The sequence below is a fragment of the Erithacus rubecula genome (genome assembly GCF_903797595.1).
Source record: "Erithacus rubecula genome assembly, chromosome: 6".
Lineage (NCBI taxonomy): Eukaryota > Metazoa > Chordata > Aves > Passeriformes > Muscicapidae > Erithacus > Erithacus rubecula.
Genome location: NC_136688.1, coordinates 48,657,290 through 48,674,690, shown reverse-complemented (window position 1 = coordinate 48,674,690; position 17,401 = coordinate 48,657,290). Strand labels below are relative to the sequence as shown.

The 17,401-nt window shown below is 35.8% G+C and overlaps 1 protein-coding gene across 1 annotated transcript in view; it reads left to right on the top strand.

Moving 5' to 3' along the window:
- SETD3 (SET domain containing 3, actin N3(tau)-histidine methyltransferase) overlaps nucleotides 1-17,401 on the top strand; it is a 60,233-nt gene that overhangs the window by 16,365 nt on the left and 26,467 nt on the right. Inside the window, exons 2-6 of the mRNA XM_079308197.1 lie at nucleotides 5,335-5,444; nucleotides 7,043-7,135; nucleotides 10,156-10,304; nucleotides 11,406-11,478; nucleotides 11,970-12,226. Of these exons, the coding sequence (XP_079164323.1) occupies nucleotides 5,342-5,444; nucleotides 7,043-7,135; nucleotides 10,156-10,304; nucleotides 11,406-11,478; nucleotides 11,970-12,226 (675 nt within the window). The 5' untranslated portion in view covers nucleotides 5,335-5,341. The remainder of the gene's footprint in view (nucleotides 1-5,334; nucleotides 5,445-7,042; nucleotides 7,136-10,155; nucleotides 10,305-11,405; nucleotides 11,479-11,969; nucleotides 12,227-17,401) is intronic.

The following is a 17,401-nucleotide window of genomic DNA, read 5'->3' as shown; positions in this document are numbered from 1 at the left end:
AGAGAGGGAGAGGTAGGTGTCTATACAGTGCTTAATGATAGATCTTTCAAATTTTTTTCCTATCAAACCTGACTGCAGCTCAATGTAGTGCTGCAGTGAACTTCTTGGTTGTCATGTGTATGTGAAGAGCTAGGGGGTTTGTTAATGATTAAATGGATTTTTTTTTTTTCTGACCTATTGCTCGGAAAGATCTATATTTTATTATGCAAGCTTGGCATTGCTTCCATAAGGAAATGTGGTCCTGTGATGAAGTCAAATTCTCTAATACGATAAGTATTAGGTTTCTTAAATAAAATGCTAAAGCAGTATTTATTTTTTTTAATAAAGCAACAAAAAATGCATTCACTTGTTGGCAGTTCTTTAGTACTTCTGGAGTTTTATGCAGACTTCTCATGGTTATCTGCTAAAGCTGTTGGTGAACATGCTCACTTTTTAAAGCTGTAAGTCAAGAGGAGACATATTTTACAGCTCATTAAAATATTTTTTTTGTGTGTGATGTGGAAGCCAGTTCAAAGTCTGACCCAACAGAACTGCTCTTTGGTAGCAGTATTAGAGAGGGGGATGGATCATTTACACCCCTGCTGCCAGTTTTGGCATGATTCTTCTTGTCAGGCCAGCTGATACACTATATTTGGAAATGTGGCTGTGTTCTGTATTACTAAGCTTATTCATCATTGCTGTCAGTGCACTTGCTCTTTGGAGAATGCTTTCAGGAATTTTCAACAACGTTCATTTGAAAGAAAACATGACATAGTACTTAAAGCTATTCACCAGAATGCAACCGGAAAGCCAAACTCAAAAAGAAAAAAAACTCAGATTGCTTTTCCACTGAAATGTGTGCTACTTCTTCAGGCATTCATAAAGTTTGAGATTCATCTGAAGGATTTTTGGGTTTTTTTCTCCCCATGTAGTGCAGCTATATTATATATATGCTGCTTCGTGCAGGTAGTGGCAAACACCCCTTCTTTTCCTGCCTGTGTAAAAAAGATGGTTCATACTTTGCATTTTTCTAAACAATAGTTCTAGTCTTGCAAAGAAAAATAGTTTTTGTCTGAAATTTTTCTTAAAATGAAAAAGATACTGTTTTTTTTTCCTGAAATTTCTTGGAATTCTGGGATTTTTTAAATTGAAATTTAATTCTAAAATCTGTTTCATGAACTGAATTACAAAAGGCAGCCTCCCAAAGGAAGCACACCTACTCTCTCCATATTGGGTCTCCCACTATCATTATAACCCATCATTTGCTGGTTAAATACAGCAGAGCACTCCTTAACTAAACTTTTTTCCCCAGCATGACATTAGATGAAGTGTTCTGTTAGATTTCAGAATTTTTGAAAAAACATTCATAATCTATTCTTAGATTATATATTTTATAAGATAATAATGTATGACTTTTTAATGGTACATACTTCACTGTGCTGGTATTTGGAATATATTTTCTAGACAGCTGTGTATAGCAGCAAATCCTTTCAAATTATGGCTCTTACTAAACAATACAGCTGTCAAATGCTTTAGGTTTAAATAGTTATATCTGTTTCATGTAACTGAACAGTGAATGAAGATAAGTATGTAGGAAGTAGAAACCTGTTTTCCTGATTGGGAATTGAATCAAAAAGTACAGTTTTGATCAAGGTAGATGATTCCTTAAAAGGAAATACTTGCTTAACCTGATATCTCAATGTTTTTGCTTTTTTTCTGTGTGTGAGAGAGACTTGCTGATTTAATCATGCATGCAGAATATTTTCTCTGTAGAAATTCTGATGACTAAGAAGCAATAGTTAGACAGGATGCATGTATCAAATGAGAGAGCAGAGATACTTACACAGCTTGTTTCATATTCATATGCTGGTAGCAGTGTATTGAAAAAATGCATTTCTGATTATGGTGCCATCAGTCTTGTGGGTTGTGCTCAATGAACCTGGTTTTTTTCTATGGTGTGTTTGCTGTGTGTTATTTGAACATCAGTAGTAGCTGAGACATCTTGTGTCTTTCTTAGTTGTGTAGACCATATTTCAGCTGGATTTTTGGTTTTGGCCTCTGAAACAATATTCAACTAGGATGGTAATACAAATACAAAGCATTCTTCAAATTTTCCTTTTCATTGTGTTTGGGAAGCTGAAGTTCACATCTTCTGAAATCATCTTTATCTTTAGACATAATTTTTGGCAATACTTTCATTGGAATAATGGATTTTTGCTACTAAGGTGTTTCATACAAGGAAAAATTCAAAAATTAATGCTGACTGTGTACCATATTTCAACAGCTTCATGTATGTTCTGAATGTTGTTCTGACCCCATCATGGCACTTTTCGTATCTCCATTTATAATATGTGCACAGTTTTCTTTTTTTCCTTCTCATAAATTTGCTGATGGATGTTTATATTTCAAGCAGATTATTCCTCTCAATGCAACTTTTTAAAAAGTAATGGAAAAAAAAACCCCTGCAGTGTATTGGTGGTTGTGTATACAGAACATTTGCTAAGTTTGTTTTTCCCCAATTTACTGATCAATTAACTTGCTTCATTCTTGAAAATGAGGAAACAAAATCCTTCAAATTAATTTCATTTTTTCAACCTACATATCTTAATACTTATGAGTAACTTGATATGAACTATAGGTCATAATTTATAATTTTTATCATTAAATACACTGTGTGAGTGCTTTAATTTTTGGATGATTCTAAAGGTGCAGGGACTTGTGCTTAGAGAGAATGTAGAAAACATTTGCATGAATTAACACAGAACTGTGTTGTTCTTGCTCTTAAGATTTTAGACTCCATCTCCAATCCTGCTGTTTGATCCATTATAGACCCATCTGACTTGATTTTTCTTAAGAGTCTAAAATGAATATATCAGGATGGCATATAGGAGAGGGGAGCACTCAAGTGAATAGGTGATGTGCAAATAAAGTCTTTGTGAAGGATGTACCATGAGAAAACTGCTGGGGGCTAGAGAGAAAAACAAACCAAAAGTAAAGTCTGTGTAATGGAAAGACCATGAAAATAAAGTTTAAGTTCATTTTTTGTTGGTATTGTTATTTTTTGTCTCACACTGTGTTATGGCAGGTTGACCTTTTATATTGATCTTATTTCCAATGAGTACTGTTATAAATTCAACATGGATTGCATAATGAGTGTTACTGCCCCCTTCATCTGAGCTGAAAAATGTTAAGAAATCTTATATCAGCTGTAACTAACTGTTTGTGGTAGAGCAACACCTTTCAAGAGGATGTCCAGTGTTCATTCACAAACATCAAGAGATGTGATCAGGCTGTAGTTCTTGCATTGAATCTGTGGGATCTCTCCTTACCAGCTGCATGTATGGGCTTTTCATGGTAGAAACTGTACTGGGAAAGTAAGTTATGCAACTCAAGAGGGACTGATAAAATTAAGCAGCACAGGTGGGTTGTTTGAGCCTCTGACATATATCTGTCAGAGAGTGCTAAAATCAGGGGACCTGGATATGCCCCAGGACTTCACAGTTTCTGTTACTCAGCACTAGTCTTGTTCTTGCACTATGTTTTATGTCAGAACATGGAAGACTCAGTTTCCTTGCCTTCCCATTAGGAAACACCTTATAGTTTTGCCTTAGTTTTTTTTCCCTTTTATGAGGTGTTGCTTTTAAATCAGTTTTGAGCTTTAATTTTGAGTTAATAAGTTAACAATGTTAACTTGTCTTGCTTCCTGATCATTCAACGTTTACTGTTTGAAATAAACGTTGGGTTTGGATCCTTTACTCTTTCCTGCTTCCACCTTGCTTTTCAGTTGGATGTTTTCTGTTTGATTTTAAGTTACCAGTTTCCTGTCATGTGAATTACCATGACTTTTCAAAGGAGCCTTCCAGAAACATCAACTAGCTTTTTCAGTACTTTGGATGTTTCCCATCTGATCTGATGTACTTGCATAGGTTCAGCTTACCTAGATAACTTTTTGACTTGGTAGCTCCTCTCCCTCAAACTTTGCTGCTAGATGCAGAAAGATGGTAAATCTGATACCAGCCCTTGCTGGTCAAGACCAGGCCCAAAGTATTGGGTGTTTCAAGTTTTTCTGTACCTTTCATCACCAAGTAACTTCCTGATTTAGCTTTCCCCAGAGTGCCTTCTGCTCATGGTAAAAATCTTTTCTTCTTGCCCTTCCCATTCATCTTCAATATTAGCTCCAAACAAGCTTTGGCCTCCCTCCTTCATTGTCTGCTTGCCCAGACAGTGCATCTATATTCTCTTCCAGCTGCCTGTCCCCAGTCCCACTTTACCTATGTTTCTGTTCCATCTGAGCTCTGTCAGTGAGGAGTCCTGTGTACAGTCAGCTGGCCTCCTGCTGTGCCTGCTGATTTTCTTTCATGTTGGGAAGGATTATTTTGTGCTCAGAGAAGAGAGTCCAGGAAGATAACTGGCTGTCATGGACTTGTTTATCGCCTCCCAGATCATTGTGATTACCTTTCTTTCAGCATGTCTACTGCTGAAAGATGTCTACTGTGAGTCTAGAGTCTTCTGTTTTTTCCTTTCCTTTCTTTTCTCAAGACTTACACTACAGTTTCACAATTACTACATCCAAGGCAGTTGGCTGTCTCATGTGTGAGCAGTTCTTCCTTATTCATGAGTAGCAGATCCTGCACAACCCCTCCCCTAGAAGCCTGTTCAGTGCCAGTGTCAGAAATTGCTCCCTGTGCATGTGCAAAATTCCCTGGATATTTCACACCTTACTACACTGCTCTTCCAGGAGGTGTTGTGTGAATTTAGTCCTGCATGAGAACAAGAGGCACTTCATATTGGAATACCAGCTTAAGATGATGTTCCATTTACTTTGGGAACTGAAAATAAGTTTTCTTTAACTAGTTGCCTTGAATCACAAGAAGCTGCAGCAAAGATATACAGATGGTATTTTGATTTTATTTTGAAATGGAATACTTAATTTTCAATTCATTTTGAATTACTATGTAACATACAGTCAAAATACTAATTCAGCTGCTATTGGCCATGCAGCTGATGAGATAAAATAACCTGGTTTTCTATAGCCTGAATACTTTGGAATCCATAATATTTGTTCACAACTAATGAATTTGCATGTGATTAGATTAATTTTTCTTTTTGTCTCAAAGATTTCTAGTTTCTAATTACCCTGAAGTAATTAATTTGCAGCTACATGAAATATTGCTTCAGATTGCACTGTATGGCTCTTACAGTCAGGCCATGCAAATACTTGCACATACATATGTGCGAGAAATCATTTCTCATTATTTTCTTTTTCACATGATTAGTGAAAGAAGATTTTGTTCATTCATACTTAGGTTTTGTTTCATTGTAATTGGTAACAGTGTGCTTCTTAATCTGTTTTAGTTGGAAGATGGGGAAGAAGAGCCGAGTAAAAACTCAGAAGTCAGGTACAGGAGCCACAGCGACAGTATCTCCAAAGGAAATGTTGAATCTAATTAATGAGTTATTGCAAAGTAAGTTTTGTTTTTATGCCTCTCTGGGAAAGGGGATGGTGTGCAAACCACTCAAAAATGTTTTCTTTCCGAGTTGCATTTTTTCTGTAAGTGGCCAAGCTTGCTATTTCAGAGTACTTAAGATAAATACTCTGAGATACATACAAAACTATCTCTGTTAATATACGCCATCATTGGTTTATTTAAATGTAGGTTTATTGGATAGACCATATTTGTGGCAGCATTTAGCTTTTCATCTGAATACAAGCATAAATACTGGGTGAGGTAAGACTTTTAAACAACTAGATAACTTGGCATTGAAGCTTTATCAAAAGTGTTTTACTTGTAAACTTGAAGAATTGCACTGTTTCCATTTATCAGTTGAACAGTACTTCGAACTTATACTATGGTAGGGATATTACTGTGGGAAGCAGTAATACAAGTCAGGTCAACTGCACAAATATTTTTGTTGCTTAGATGAATTTTTTGCTGTTGTTGCTATTTGGAAGCTTTTCATGGTGCTAAGCTCTCATGTATAGACCAAAGATTGTTTCACTTGTTGAGGAACTTGGAACTCATCTGTTATTTCTAGTAAATACAAAAAACAGAGCATAATTTCTTACAATGATGCTAAAATACTATTGACTCTGCTGTCATTAATAACTGTAATGTGATACAGTTCTTTTTGAAACACAAGTCCAGATTTTCATATTCTGGATGCATCTTAAGTGTTGCCCTAGAAAAAATAAAATTTTTGTTAGAATTGCTCTTGAAGAGGAGACAAGGAGTTGGCGAAGCAGTTTTAATGCTTATACTACAATTGGCCTCTGCTTTGCTACCAAAAATAAAATGTAGATCTAATTTGCTAAGCAAAGGCAAGTATCAGCTGTTCTCTTTGTCAAGCTTCCATATTTTATTCAATGCTAAGATTTTTCAAATCAGTTGAGCAAGGTAATCTTCAGCTGTCCACTTGGATTTACATGGCTTAAGTCAAGAAATCCACACACTGACATTTAGAATATTGGCAGAGACAGTGTGGATGTAACCTAAAGCTAAAGCATGGCTTTGTATTCCTTTGCTCATCCCTCCAGTACTTGTGCATCTATGAAAACAGTATTGACTAAGCAGGTCAAATATATGTACCAGCAAATTTCTCAATTAATTAAGGTATGCTCTGTGCTATTATCATCTGTTTTCATTACAGCAAGAGTGATGGCAAGCCAGCTAATGTAAATGGAGTGCTTTGCTTGAATTGCTGAAAACAGACACCTTTTTGTTGTTTGTCTTACGTGGGATATTATTTACTTAATGGTCTGATTGTTTACCTTTTTTTTCTTCCAAGCTTTTTAGACATTTGCTATTTCTTATATCTGAAAAAATATTAAAAATAAAATAAATTGTACTGTGAAGATTTCAAAAGTCTAAATTAATTACCTGCCATATAATGGGATGTTTATAACAGTGGGTATTGTTTCATTTGCCATGTCAACATATTTGAAGGACAAGTAGTATTGGAGTTCTGTTAAGTTACTGTGAAACCATAGTTCTGAAGTTAAAATATATGTGTGCATATAGATGTATATTATGTACTTAATTAAAGAATACATTTTTATATCCAGAATGCAGCAGTCCTCCCCCAGGTCCTGGTAAGGAATGGGAAGAATACGTACAGATCCGTTCTCTTGTGGAGAAAATCCGCAAAAAGCAAAAAGGTAAATGTGAAACACTTGCAAGTGTTTCTGAAATGTTCAGGCAGGCTTCACCACTGGCATTAACCATTTTAATACTCAGAATTCTGAATTGTTATCACAGACAGATGATCTTGTGAGAATGCTGTCTGATAAGTGAAAAAGGAGCTTGAAATTTTCTCATCACAATCTGAAGGATTAGAAGTAAAAATCCTTGGAGAATAATAAGCTGTCTTGGTTCCTGATTGCATGGTCTGCTGCTCTGCCTCTATAAATATGAACATTCTGAATTTAAATTTGTAACTGTTTTATATCAAGACTTTATTGGATGTTGAAACAGTTTAAGCAATGCAACATCCTGACATCAAGTAAGGACAAAAATATGTAAATAAACAAAATAAATGCATCAGCTAATAAGTCTATGTGCTCTAAATGAAGCACATAATCAAAATAAAGAAATTATTATCTCACAGTTAATGAGGAATTTCAGGACCAGTTTTCCAAAATTAAGGTTTCTTTTTCATACTAGACCAATTTTCTTCTGTTATAGTCTGTGACATCTTACTGTTGATGACACTTCTTTAATATTAATTTTGTTATATTTGGAGGCATGCTCTAAGAAATGGTTTTCATATTTTTTTAGTAAAATTAACCTCTTTTATGACTGATGTATTTTAATGACTGAGAAATGAGCAATGAGTAGATTTGGGCCGAACATACCTGAAGAAGTCCTAAACAATTCTTTCTTCTCTGGTATTTATACAGTAATAGCAAGAAAGCCAGACTACATATAAATGGAGCTTGACTAGTTTGTGGCGTTACTTGATAGAGCAAATACTTCAGAGGCTTGAAATTCCCCTTTCACACCTGTTTTTAATATATTTTGACTGATACATAAGAATCTTACTCCATGAAAGGGCTTAACAAGCCTCTGAACATCAGTTTTTTGGCAGAGAGTGTATGGAAGAATAAATAATGCTGTTTGAGTGACTGCATTCTGTAGTGATGCAGACTTGAACTTGTTCTATTTTTTAACTGTGGCATGACTTCTATAAACTTATTGTACATGTCCAGATTTTTGTGATGTAACATATGTGTTAAAGTAAGTCATAATTCAGGTTAATAAAAGCAGAGTTAGAATTGGGGTTGGCCTCTTGGCTGTATCTTTCTTCTGCACCAGAAAGATTAAACTATCCATGAGGAAGATGCTGCTGGCAGTGATGGTAGAATTGGTGTAAGAGTATCATGTTAATAGAGTATATTTTTTTTTCTTTGGGAGATAAAAATCCTACTAACCACACTGCTATTGACATACAATTGTCTTCCCATGTAATATTTTTTCATACATAGTGAGTAGCAGTGGTATGGCATCTTTCAAGACTATTTTTAGCAGAACACAGTAGTTAATACTGCACAGTTTGCTAACTTAATAAAGGCTTTAGACATTTAGTAGAGGAAGTTCCTTTTGGGAGCTCTGAGATGTACAACTTAATGTATATTGCCAAGAGTATTGTATTCTGTGCTTTTCTTGACTAGAACATGGGGTTGCAGAATGTGAACTAGAATAATCTTCAGTATAGAGAACTCTTAATTTGAAAACAGAGTATTTTTAATTTCTAAAATTTTCCTTCTTTGACTCATTAGCAAAATCTTTAAAAAAGCTACTTTTCAATATAGGTATTTATTAGTACAGCTGTATTTTGTTCCATATAGAAACAATTTATGGTGCTTATAATTTAAAGGATCTGGTCTTCTCTTTAATTTGGAAACATTTGGGAAGTATTGGTCCACACTGTATATAAGGAAGAGAAGTAGAATTTCAGAGATGCTTGAAGAATGGTCCCAAGTACAAGCTGGATATTGAAAGCTTCCAGTATTCTTACACAGTAGCAAAAGTTTGAAATCAAAAGAGCAAGGTCTTAGACAGTATAAACACCTACCAAGTTCTGTACAAACTATGCAATGAGTCTTACCAGGTTTGTGAGGTCATTACATTCCAAAAAGTCCTTTGTAAATACTTAATAAATTTTGTACTGCATCATCAAGGATGAAAGTTTTAAATGATACTTGTAAGTTAACTACAGATTTGTTTGGTCCTGGGCCTTGAAATGGAAAATTTGGAGGCAGGAAGAGGGGGTATTTTAAATACACAAATATTACTTGCCTAGAATAATTTTAATCTCAAAATGTATTTTATTCCCTGTGCTTAGCCAAAATATCTTTGGATGTAAAGCATCTTGCTGATGACATTTTGTCACTCAAAAAAATGGCCTGAGCATTTTGGGGGCCTTTGGACACTTTTAATGTGGTCTGACTCTAGAGTTTGGGTTGAAGAGAACACACAGAGGTGAAGAGATGGCTGAGTATAGCCAGGAACTATTACACAGATATTCAGATGAATTCACAGTAAAGTAGAAAGCTGAGGAAATGAATGAGGCTTGGGATTTCAGTGGTGGACCACATGCCATTGGAGAAGCAAAGTGTAAAAATTTGGATGAGCTCTGTGATGTCACGAGGATGATCCTCAGATATTTTTGATCTATCCTCAGATATTTTAGTAGATCCATATGCTACAGGAAAAGGCTAACTGCCTTGTATATGAAAGGAGGAACTCAAGATCTGCTTATCATCAGTTGCAGTGCTGAGTTAATGAAATTACAGCTTGCCTCTCAAATTCTTCCTTGTCTGTATCAACATATTGTGGTGATTGCATTTATCGTTGATATTAAGATTGGAAATACTTTGGCTTTTATTAAAAGGGAAAGGAGAGTTTCATATTTCATTGCTGCACAGTTTGAGCAGTTGCATTTTTAAGATGACTTGTAAGCCAATATGGTACAATATTGAATTTGATAAAAAATGGGTATGACATTTATATAGTATTGAGTAATGCTTAACAGAGACCAGGTCTGACTCAGCTACTTCAAAGTAGCTCTGCTGTGCAATAACAGATAGCTTTTTACATAGGCTTCTATGTTGAGCTTTTCAATCTTTCTGGGTCCTCTTATTTCTGCATTTGTTTTTTTAATTAATTGTGTATATAGGTTTGTCTGTTGTCTTTGATGGAAAAAGAGATGACTATTTCCCTGAATTGCTCAAGTGGGCAACTGAAAATGGAGCATCCACAGAGGGTTTTGAAATAGCCAACTTTGAAGAGGAGGGGTTTGGTTTGAAAGCAACAAGAGAGATAAAGGTGAGCATGTGAGCATTTGACTTAGATTAGAAAATCCTGTTTGAAATATATGTGCAGAGCTCACCCTTTCCTCCTTTTAACTGCTTATGCTGTCCTGAAACATTGCCAACACTGTGTCCTTGAGAATAGTTATTGATAGTTATTGATAAAATTGAGTATTATTTTTGATGACTACTGATAGTTCTGTAAATTTTTAATCAATTTTATTTTTTTCTCTGTGTTGCCTATACTCTTTACCTAATCACCAGAATACTCTACCATACTGATGTATTCCTTTATTCCATATTTTCTAACCATTTAGTCTCTTCTCTTCTTTCATGTTCCTTTTAAAGAACTGAAAAAGTTTTTGCCTAAGAAAGAGGTATTTGCAGTACCTATTTAGTCTCTTGTCTTCTTCATTCATGTCCCTTCTTTTAAAGAATTGGTCTTTTTGTCTCAGAAAAGGTTGTTTGCAATACCTATTTTCCAGTGAAAATGAAAATATCCCCAAATTATGATAATTGTAAAGGATTTTTTAAATTATCAGATAAGGAGTTAGCTAAGTGTTAAAAGGTAAGCATTTAAAAATGTCTTTCCATTCCCATTTTGTAGGTGGGAAACAGCTTTGCAGACCAGCTGTTGTAGAAAGACTGTTAGAAAATGAGCATAGTACAATTGTTTAAGAGCTTCATTAGCACACAGTTAACATATTATAGAAGTCCTGAACAGTTCTTCTAGAATAAAAAGAGCCAATATGAAAAAACTCTACTATGAGAAAATCTGTGATCCTGTAGTTCTTAGCAATATAATGTATCTGGTAGCTTTAAGGTTGTGTTGTGCATATTAGCAGTTCCAAAATGGAAGGACTTTATTTTGTATCTGAGTGTCTGTGTTTAAAGCTTTGTGGAATGCAGATTGAAACATTTGTTTACCACAATATGAATCACAGGTTGTTTGTTTAATTTGCAGTGGAAGAGAAGGATGAATTTTGATTCAGAATAATTTTGATTTTAAAAAAATAATGTAAACAACTTGTAATTTAAAGTTGATATATATTTGAGACACTTGACATATCATATAAGTGCTAACTGACCCTCTGTTGCATTTCTTTGCTTTTTGTAGGCTGAAGAATTGTTTCTGTGGGTTCCTAGAAAACTGTTGATGACGGTGGAGTCAGCTAAAAATTCAGTCTTGGGTAAGAACTCAAGGAAGTTCTTAAGAAAGAGATGAATATTTATGGGATCTTTCAGCAGGAGACTTTCTTTTTTTTAGCTGATCTTCTTTATTACAGGGCTTGCCTATCATGCCAGCCATCAGGTTTGTAATACTTAGAAACTTGAAGTGGCAGTGGAAAGAATTTTATTTCCCAGTTAGTTTCTGGCAGAGTGCACTGGATATCTTCCACAAGTGTATGTGTTATTTTGGACACATATCATGTAGCTTGTATAATACTTGGAGATAAAATGTTCTGAGGTATTAAGAATATTGTTCTGGTTTTGTCATGCCATTGTACACAAGGCATTTGCTGTGTCAAAAAACTTGCAGTTTTTTGTACAGTGTAGGCAGTTTTTTTTTTTTTTTAATTGATTGCTTACTATTATTTAATCATGTTAATTTAAAGTAAATCTAGGATGCTCTTTTCCATGGAGAATCAATTTAGTTCCTCACCTTTCTTGGTTAATTCAGGTTCTCTGTATTCTCAAGATCGAATTCTTCAAGCCATGGGCAATATAACACTGGCATTCCATCTCCTTTGTGAGAGAGCCAACCCCAACTCTTTCTGGATGCCCTACATCCAGACTCTCCCCAGTGAATATGATACTCCTCTCTATTTTGAAGAAGATGAAGTCCAGTATCTTCAATCAACTCAGGCCATACATGATGTTTTTAGCCAATATAAAAATACAGCTCGGCAGTATGCTTACTTCTACAAAATTATTCAGGTAAGAATCTTCAATATGGTATATGCATGTTGTTCTCATGATCCTTATTGTGGATAGTGTGAAAAGAGTGATACTGCATAATAGTACAAGTATATTGCCCTTAAAAGCCTGAATCATTAGGATCATCAATGTCCTGATGTTTTTTTGAACCACTATTGGAATTTTTCAGCTCAGTAGGCTCATATATAAAAATGTATCTATTTGGTTGAGAGAAGTGATTACTGCCCTTTGTTTAAAAATGGGTGAGGCTTTGTCTGGAATACTGTACATTTTTGGGCCCACCAGTGCAAAAGAGACATTGACAAACTGGAAACTTGTTGACAAATTGTAATGAGACTGCAGGGGGACTATTAAGATGCAATTTGCTTCAGGCCTTTATCTGTATGGGAGGCTAAGGGAACTGAATTTGTTTTCTACGGGGAAAAGGAGATAAGGAATGATACAGTCACTGCTTTCATCTTGCCAGTCTCTAGAAGTTTGTGAGTTGGAGACTTTTCTACATGATCTGCAGAGATCTACAACTATGCCTCTCTGATTCCTTGAAAAATATGTATTTTGCACTTAACAAAGTGCAAAATTATAATGTTTAATTGACAGAATAAAACCATTGCATATGTTGTATTTCCAATGAACGTGGATTAACTGTTGTTTTCTGTTCTGTTTAGTGTAATTATTTTGATTGCTTTCAAATGCAAAGATAAACCCATCTGGTAACATTTAGGGTATGGAGAGGCTTGAGATGGATGGACTTTTCATTGTGTTCTGAAGTAATGATTTAAACCTAGTTTTTAACAGAACTCTGTTATTCTGACTGATATCTAGATATAATGTTGTAAGAGGATGTTGATGTGTTGTTCTCAAGGTGGTGCTCAATGTCCAAACATCCAAAGCTTTTTGTGGCACAATCTGTATAAAATCTGTGTACTGAATCTCCCCAAATATGTGATCTAGAGATCATTTTGTTTGGCCATGGGAGAGGTTGGAAGACACAAGGCAATTCTGTTCTTCTTTAGTGTTACCAGAGCTCCAAATTTGTGTTAATCAACAAAAGTTACATTATTTTGTGTAGCTGTTGGGTGTTTCAAGAACTGAATATGTTTCCAATACAAATTCCATTTACAGAGTATTAGGAGCAGAGGGATACATTTTGAAAACTGAAGTAATTGAAAATGGTGGGTGGAAGCCAAATCAGATGCACAAGGAATAAGCTAGAAACAGTGGCTTTGGTATCAGAAGGAAACTGAATTCTTCCTTCCAGGTGTCACAATTCAGGAAATGATAGTTCAGCCAACTCTTTTTTTCTTGCTGTGTCTTATCCTAGACTGCCAGTCCACACTTGGCCTTACAGCCTTCACTTAGTTTCTCAAAACATGCTGCCTGATCAAACAGAGCTTCTGAATGTTGTGCATTTGAACTTTTTTTCACCCTAAAAATGTCTACTGTTTTGAACAAGTTATTAGCAGAATATTGTGGAATATTATCCAATTCTTCTAGCTGCTATTCATGCTCTTGCAGTTCTTTTCAGATCTGAATCAGCTGAACTATCACTATGACCAGTTCCATCACTTAACCTGATTAATCCTGCACTAGTAGTATTATGTGAAAGGTTATGTGACTGCAACATTAACTAAAAAAAAAAAACAAACAAAACCCTGAAATGTAGAATGGTCAGGAAACTAAATTGATTTTTTTTTGTGTTCTTCTGACTAGTCCTTTAATTGCTTGTCTTGTGTTCTTGTTATATATATCTTGTTCTATAACAGTTGTTTCACATTGTTGAACCATGAGCGTGAAGGTAGATCAGGTAGGATTCATTTGCTTTATTTACTTTCCTTTGTAGAATGAGAGGTAATAAATACCAGTTAAATTTTAAGTGGGTTCTGCTTGTTTGGTGCCTCACTTCAGCACTACCATGTAACCACAATTTCAGCTGAATGTTTCTTTACTACTATTCAGCAAATACTACTATTCACATTAGTCAGATAAATTCAGTTGGCTCCAGGAATGCCAACTGTATGTATTGGGTAGCTGTTATTGTTTTTGATGAAAACTTATGGAAAAGTTTAAGTTTTTTATTTGTTTCTGCTCTCAAAAATAAGAGCTTGTAATTTATGATGTGGTGGAGGTAAAAAGTTCATAAAGAAAAAATAGGAGTCTCTTTCTTCCCTAAAACAAAGTACTATTTTTTCCTTATTCATAAATGCTGAAATTAATTTTAGTATCAGCTTGCATGTACTCATATAATTTTGTGAACAAAATTGACCCACAAAATACTAATGCAAAGGGTAATTCATGAGCAGATGGAAAAGGGAAGAAACAGCGAAAGAAAAATTTGTCATAAAAATGAAAAAAGCAAAGCAAACCCACTTATCTATGAAAGGCTGTGTACAAGCTTGATGAAATGAAGTTTTTTTAGCTTTTTGTATACCATTATTTCATTCAGTACTACTACTGCTTTAGTAAAAGTGTCCTAATGAAAACTGTCTAGTGTGACCAGGATTTTCACATTGCTTTCAGTATGCTAATATTTTTTTTAAAGTACAAATACCTTTTAAAGTTGATTTTTTAAGTAGAAGTGCATTTTTTGTAGTACAAAAATCTTAAAACTGTATTTACTTTATTTATAGTTGTTCTACTGCAGGAAGTAATGCTAGCAGCATCTTGAAATAAAAGATGGGGTTTTTTGCTATTTGAAAATACTAGAAAAGGGACAACTTTGTGAAGGAAAAGTATTTTAATTGCAACACTTTTAGTCTATAAAATATTTCTAATGGTGGTAGGGATAAAAGGGTTAATGGGTCCTGTCTTCAAATTCTTTTTTTTCTTTACAAATAGGATTGCTTGATTGCTTTTAAAATAATTTAACTTCTGATAGGTGTGCAGTTTCAAGCATGGTTTGAGAAGTGCTGCTTTGTTTTATTTCCTTAGCTTCTCCATAAGGCTGAGTGCTGCAGTTCTGACTCTTTCTCCAAGTGCTTAGTCTGGCTACACATGAAGAATGGGCAGATTTATGAATTTCACAGCTGTTGCAAGCTAAACTGTAGTCTGGTTCGATAAGCAGAAACAGGTGGGATGTTAAGCAGACAAAAATAAACTCTGGAGCATGTTAGCCAGGCTCTATAGACCACACTGACACCTCTCTAAACATATGTAATTTGATAACTAAAAAAATAGTTAAAACTTGTTGCAGATGTACTTTAACACTGCATTTGGCCTCTGCATTGGTATCAAAATACAGGGAATGGTCAAAAGACTACTTTCATTGCTTCAGACTTGTAGTTTGCAAGTTGGTTTTTTTTTTTTTATAGTTTGTTCCAAAGAGAAATTCTGTAGGCAGAGTTTTCTCTTGTCTGGGGAAGAGAAAGGAAGGCATGTCTGTGACTTCCTTAACGTTTATAAGCACTGCATGCCTGCAGAAGGGTGAACAAAGCCCAAATATTTATGGCTTAATGTGAAAAAATTTTTGTCCACTGAAATGCGGTATAATAGACACAAGAGGGAGCCATATAGTTTACAGACCATCACAGTGAGATTATATTCCTAAAGAAAATACTGCCAAGTTTAAGCTTTTTTAAAAGAATATGCAGTGGTCTTTGTGTTTGATTTTCAGGTGCATCTCTATCCTTGTTTGTAGTCAGCTACAGAGAAGTTTTTGAGAATCAAAACAAGATATGAAGACAAGGAATGCACTTAGAGAAGGCGGAAGTGTCCAAACGATTTACGTTTTGAACATGACAAGTTTGAAGCAGTGTCCTAAGCTGTAGTAAAGGCTGTTACTATCTGCCTAAATAAAAGACAATTTTATAACTTTAGTTGACTTTTAAAATCTTTGAAGTGGTAAGTCCAAACCCAGCAGAACCCATTAGCTAACCATAGGTTTTGCAATGCATTCAGTGGCACTCTGAGTAAGTAGTACCTGTATGTAGCTGCCTCTCATGTGCTGGAAAAAACACCAGTTTTGTGGGACTGTTCAGAATGGCAGTTTGACATTGATTTACATAGTTTTCAGCCTGTAGTCTTTGGACCACTGAGGGACCACATTATTTTTTCCTGAAGAGCACCAGCAAGTTACCTGCTTGGAAAGGGAAAAAAACCAAACAACAAAACCCAAAAGCCTGAACCTCAACCTCAGTATGGTTGACATTGTAGTGGGTCTCTGCTATTTTGCTGTCTGATCGGGAGGAAGGAAGAAGTGAATAAGGCCTTCTACAGATAGCTAAAAATAGCCTCACGTTTGCAGGGTCTCATGGGGGGACTTCAGTGTCTGTTAAAGTAACAACACAGCAGGGCATAAGCAGTGCAGGAGTTTTGTGCAGAGCTTTCTCACCCAGGCAGTGGAGGGGCCAATGAGGAGAGGTACTACTTGCATTCATGGACCTCATACTTTAGGAAGGGTTTGTTGGAGATGCAAAGGTTGAAGACAGCCTTGTAGTGACCATGAGGTGGTGGATTTCAGGATCCTGAGAGGAGGAAGCAGAGCAAACAGCAATGTCACAGTGTTGGACTTCAGGAGAGCAGTATTGGCTACTTCATGGATCTGCTTGGAAGAGTCCCATGGGATAAGGCTTTGGAGAGAAGAAGGATCAAAGAAAGAAAACATGGTTAGTATTGATAGATCACCTCCTCTAAGTTTAGGGGCAGTTCATCCCAAGAACAGGAAGTCAGGCAAAAGTACCAGGAGGCCTTCATGAATCAACAAGGAACTCCTGGCAAAAATTCAGACATTAAAAGGAAGCATAGGGAAGGTGAAAGCAGGGACAGATAACCTGGAAGGAATATGGAGACATTGTCCAGTCATCCAGGGATGTGGTTAGGAAAGCTAAAACCCAGAAGCAATTGCATCTTTCAAGGGATATCAAAGGTGACCAAAAGGGTTTCTATAAGTACATAGGTGACCAAAGGAGGACCAGGGGAAATGTGGGCCTGCTGCTGGATGGAGTGGGGGACCATGACATAAAACATGTAAAAATCTGGGGTACCAAATGCCTTCCTTTACTGGTAAAACTGGCCTTTAGGAGTCCCAAGTTCTGAGCTGCCATCCAGAGGCGCCTGGACAAGCTTGAGAAGTGGGCTCTTGGGAAGCTCATGAAGTTCAACAGGGAAAGTGCAAGGTGCTGCACCTGTGTTGATGCAGCCCATGCTATCAATACAGCTGTGGGTTAAGGGATTGAGAAC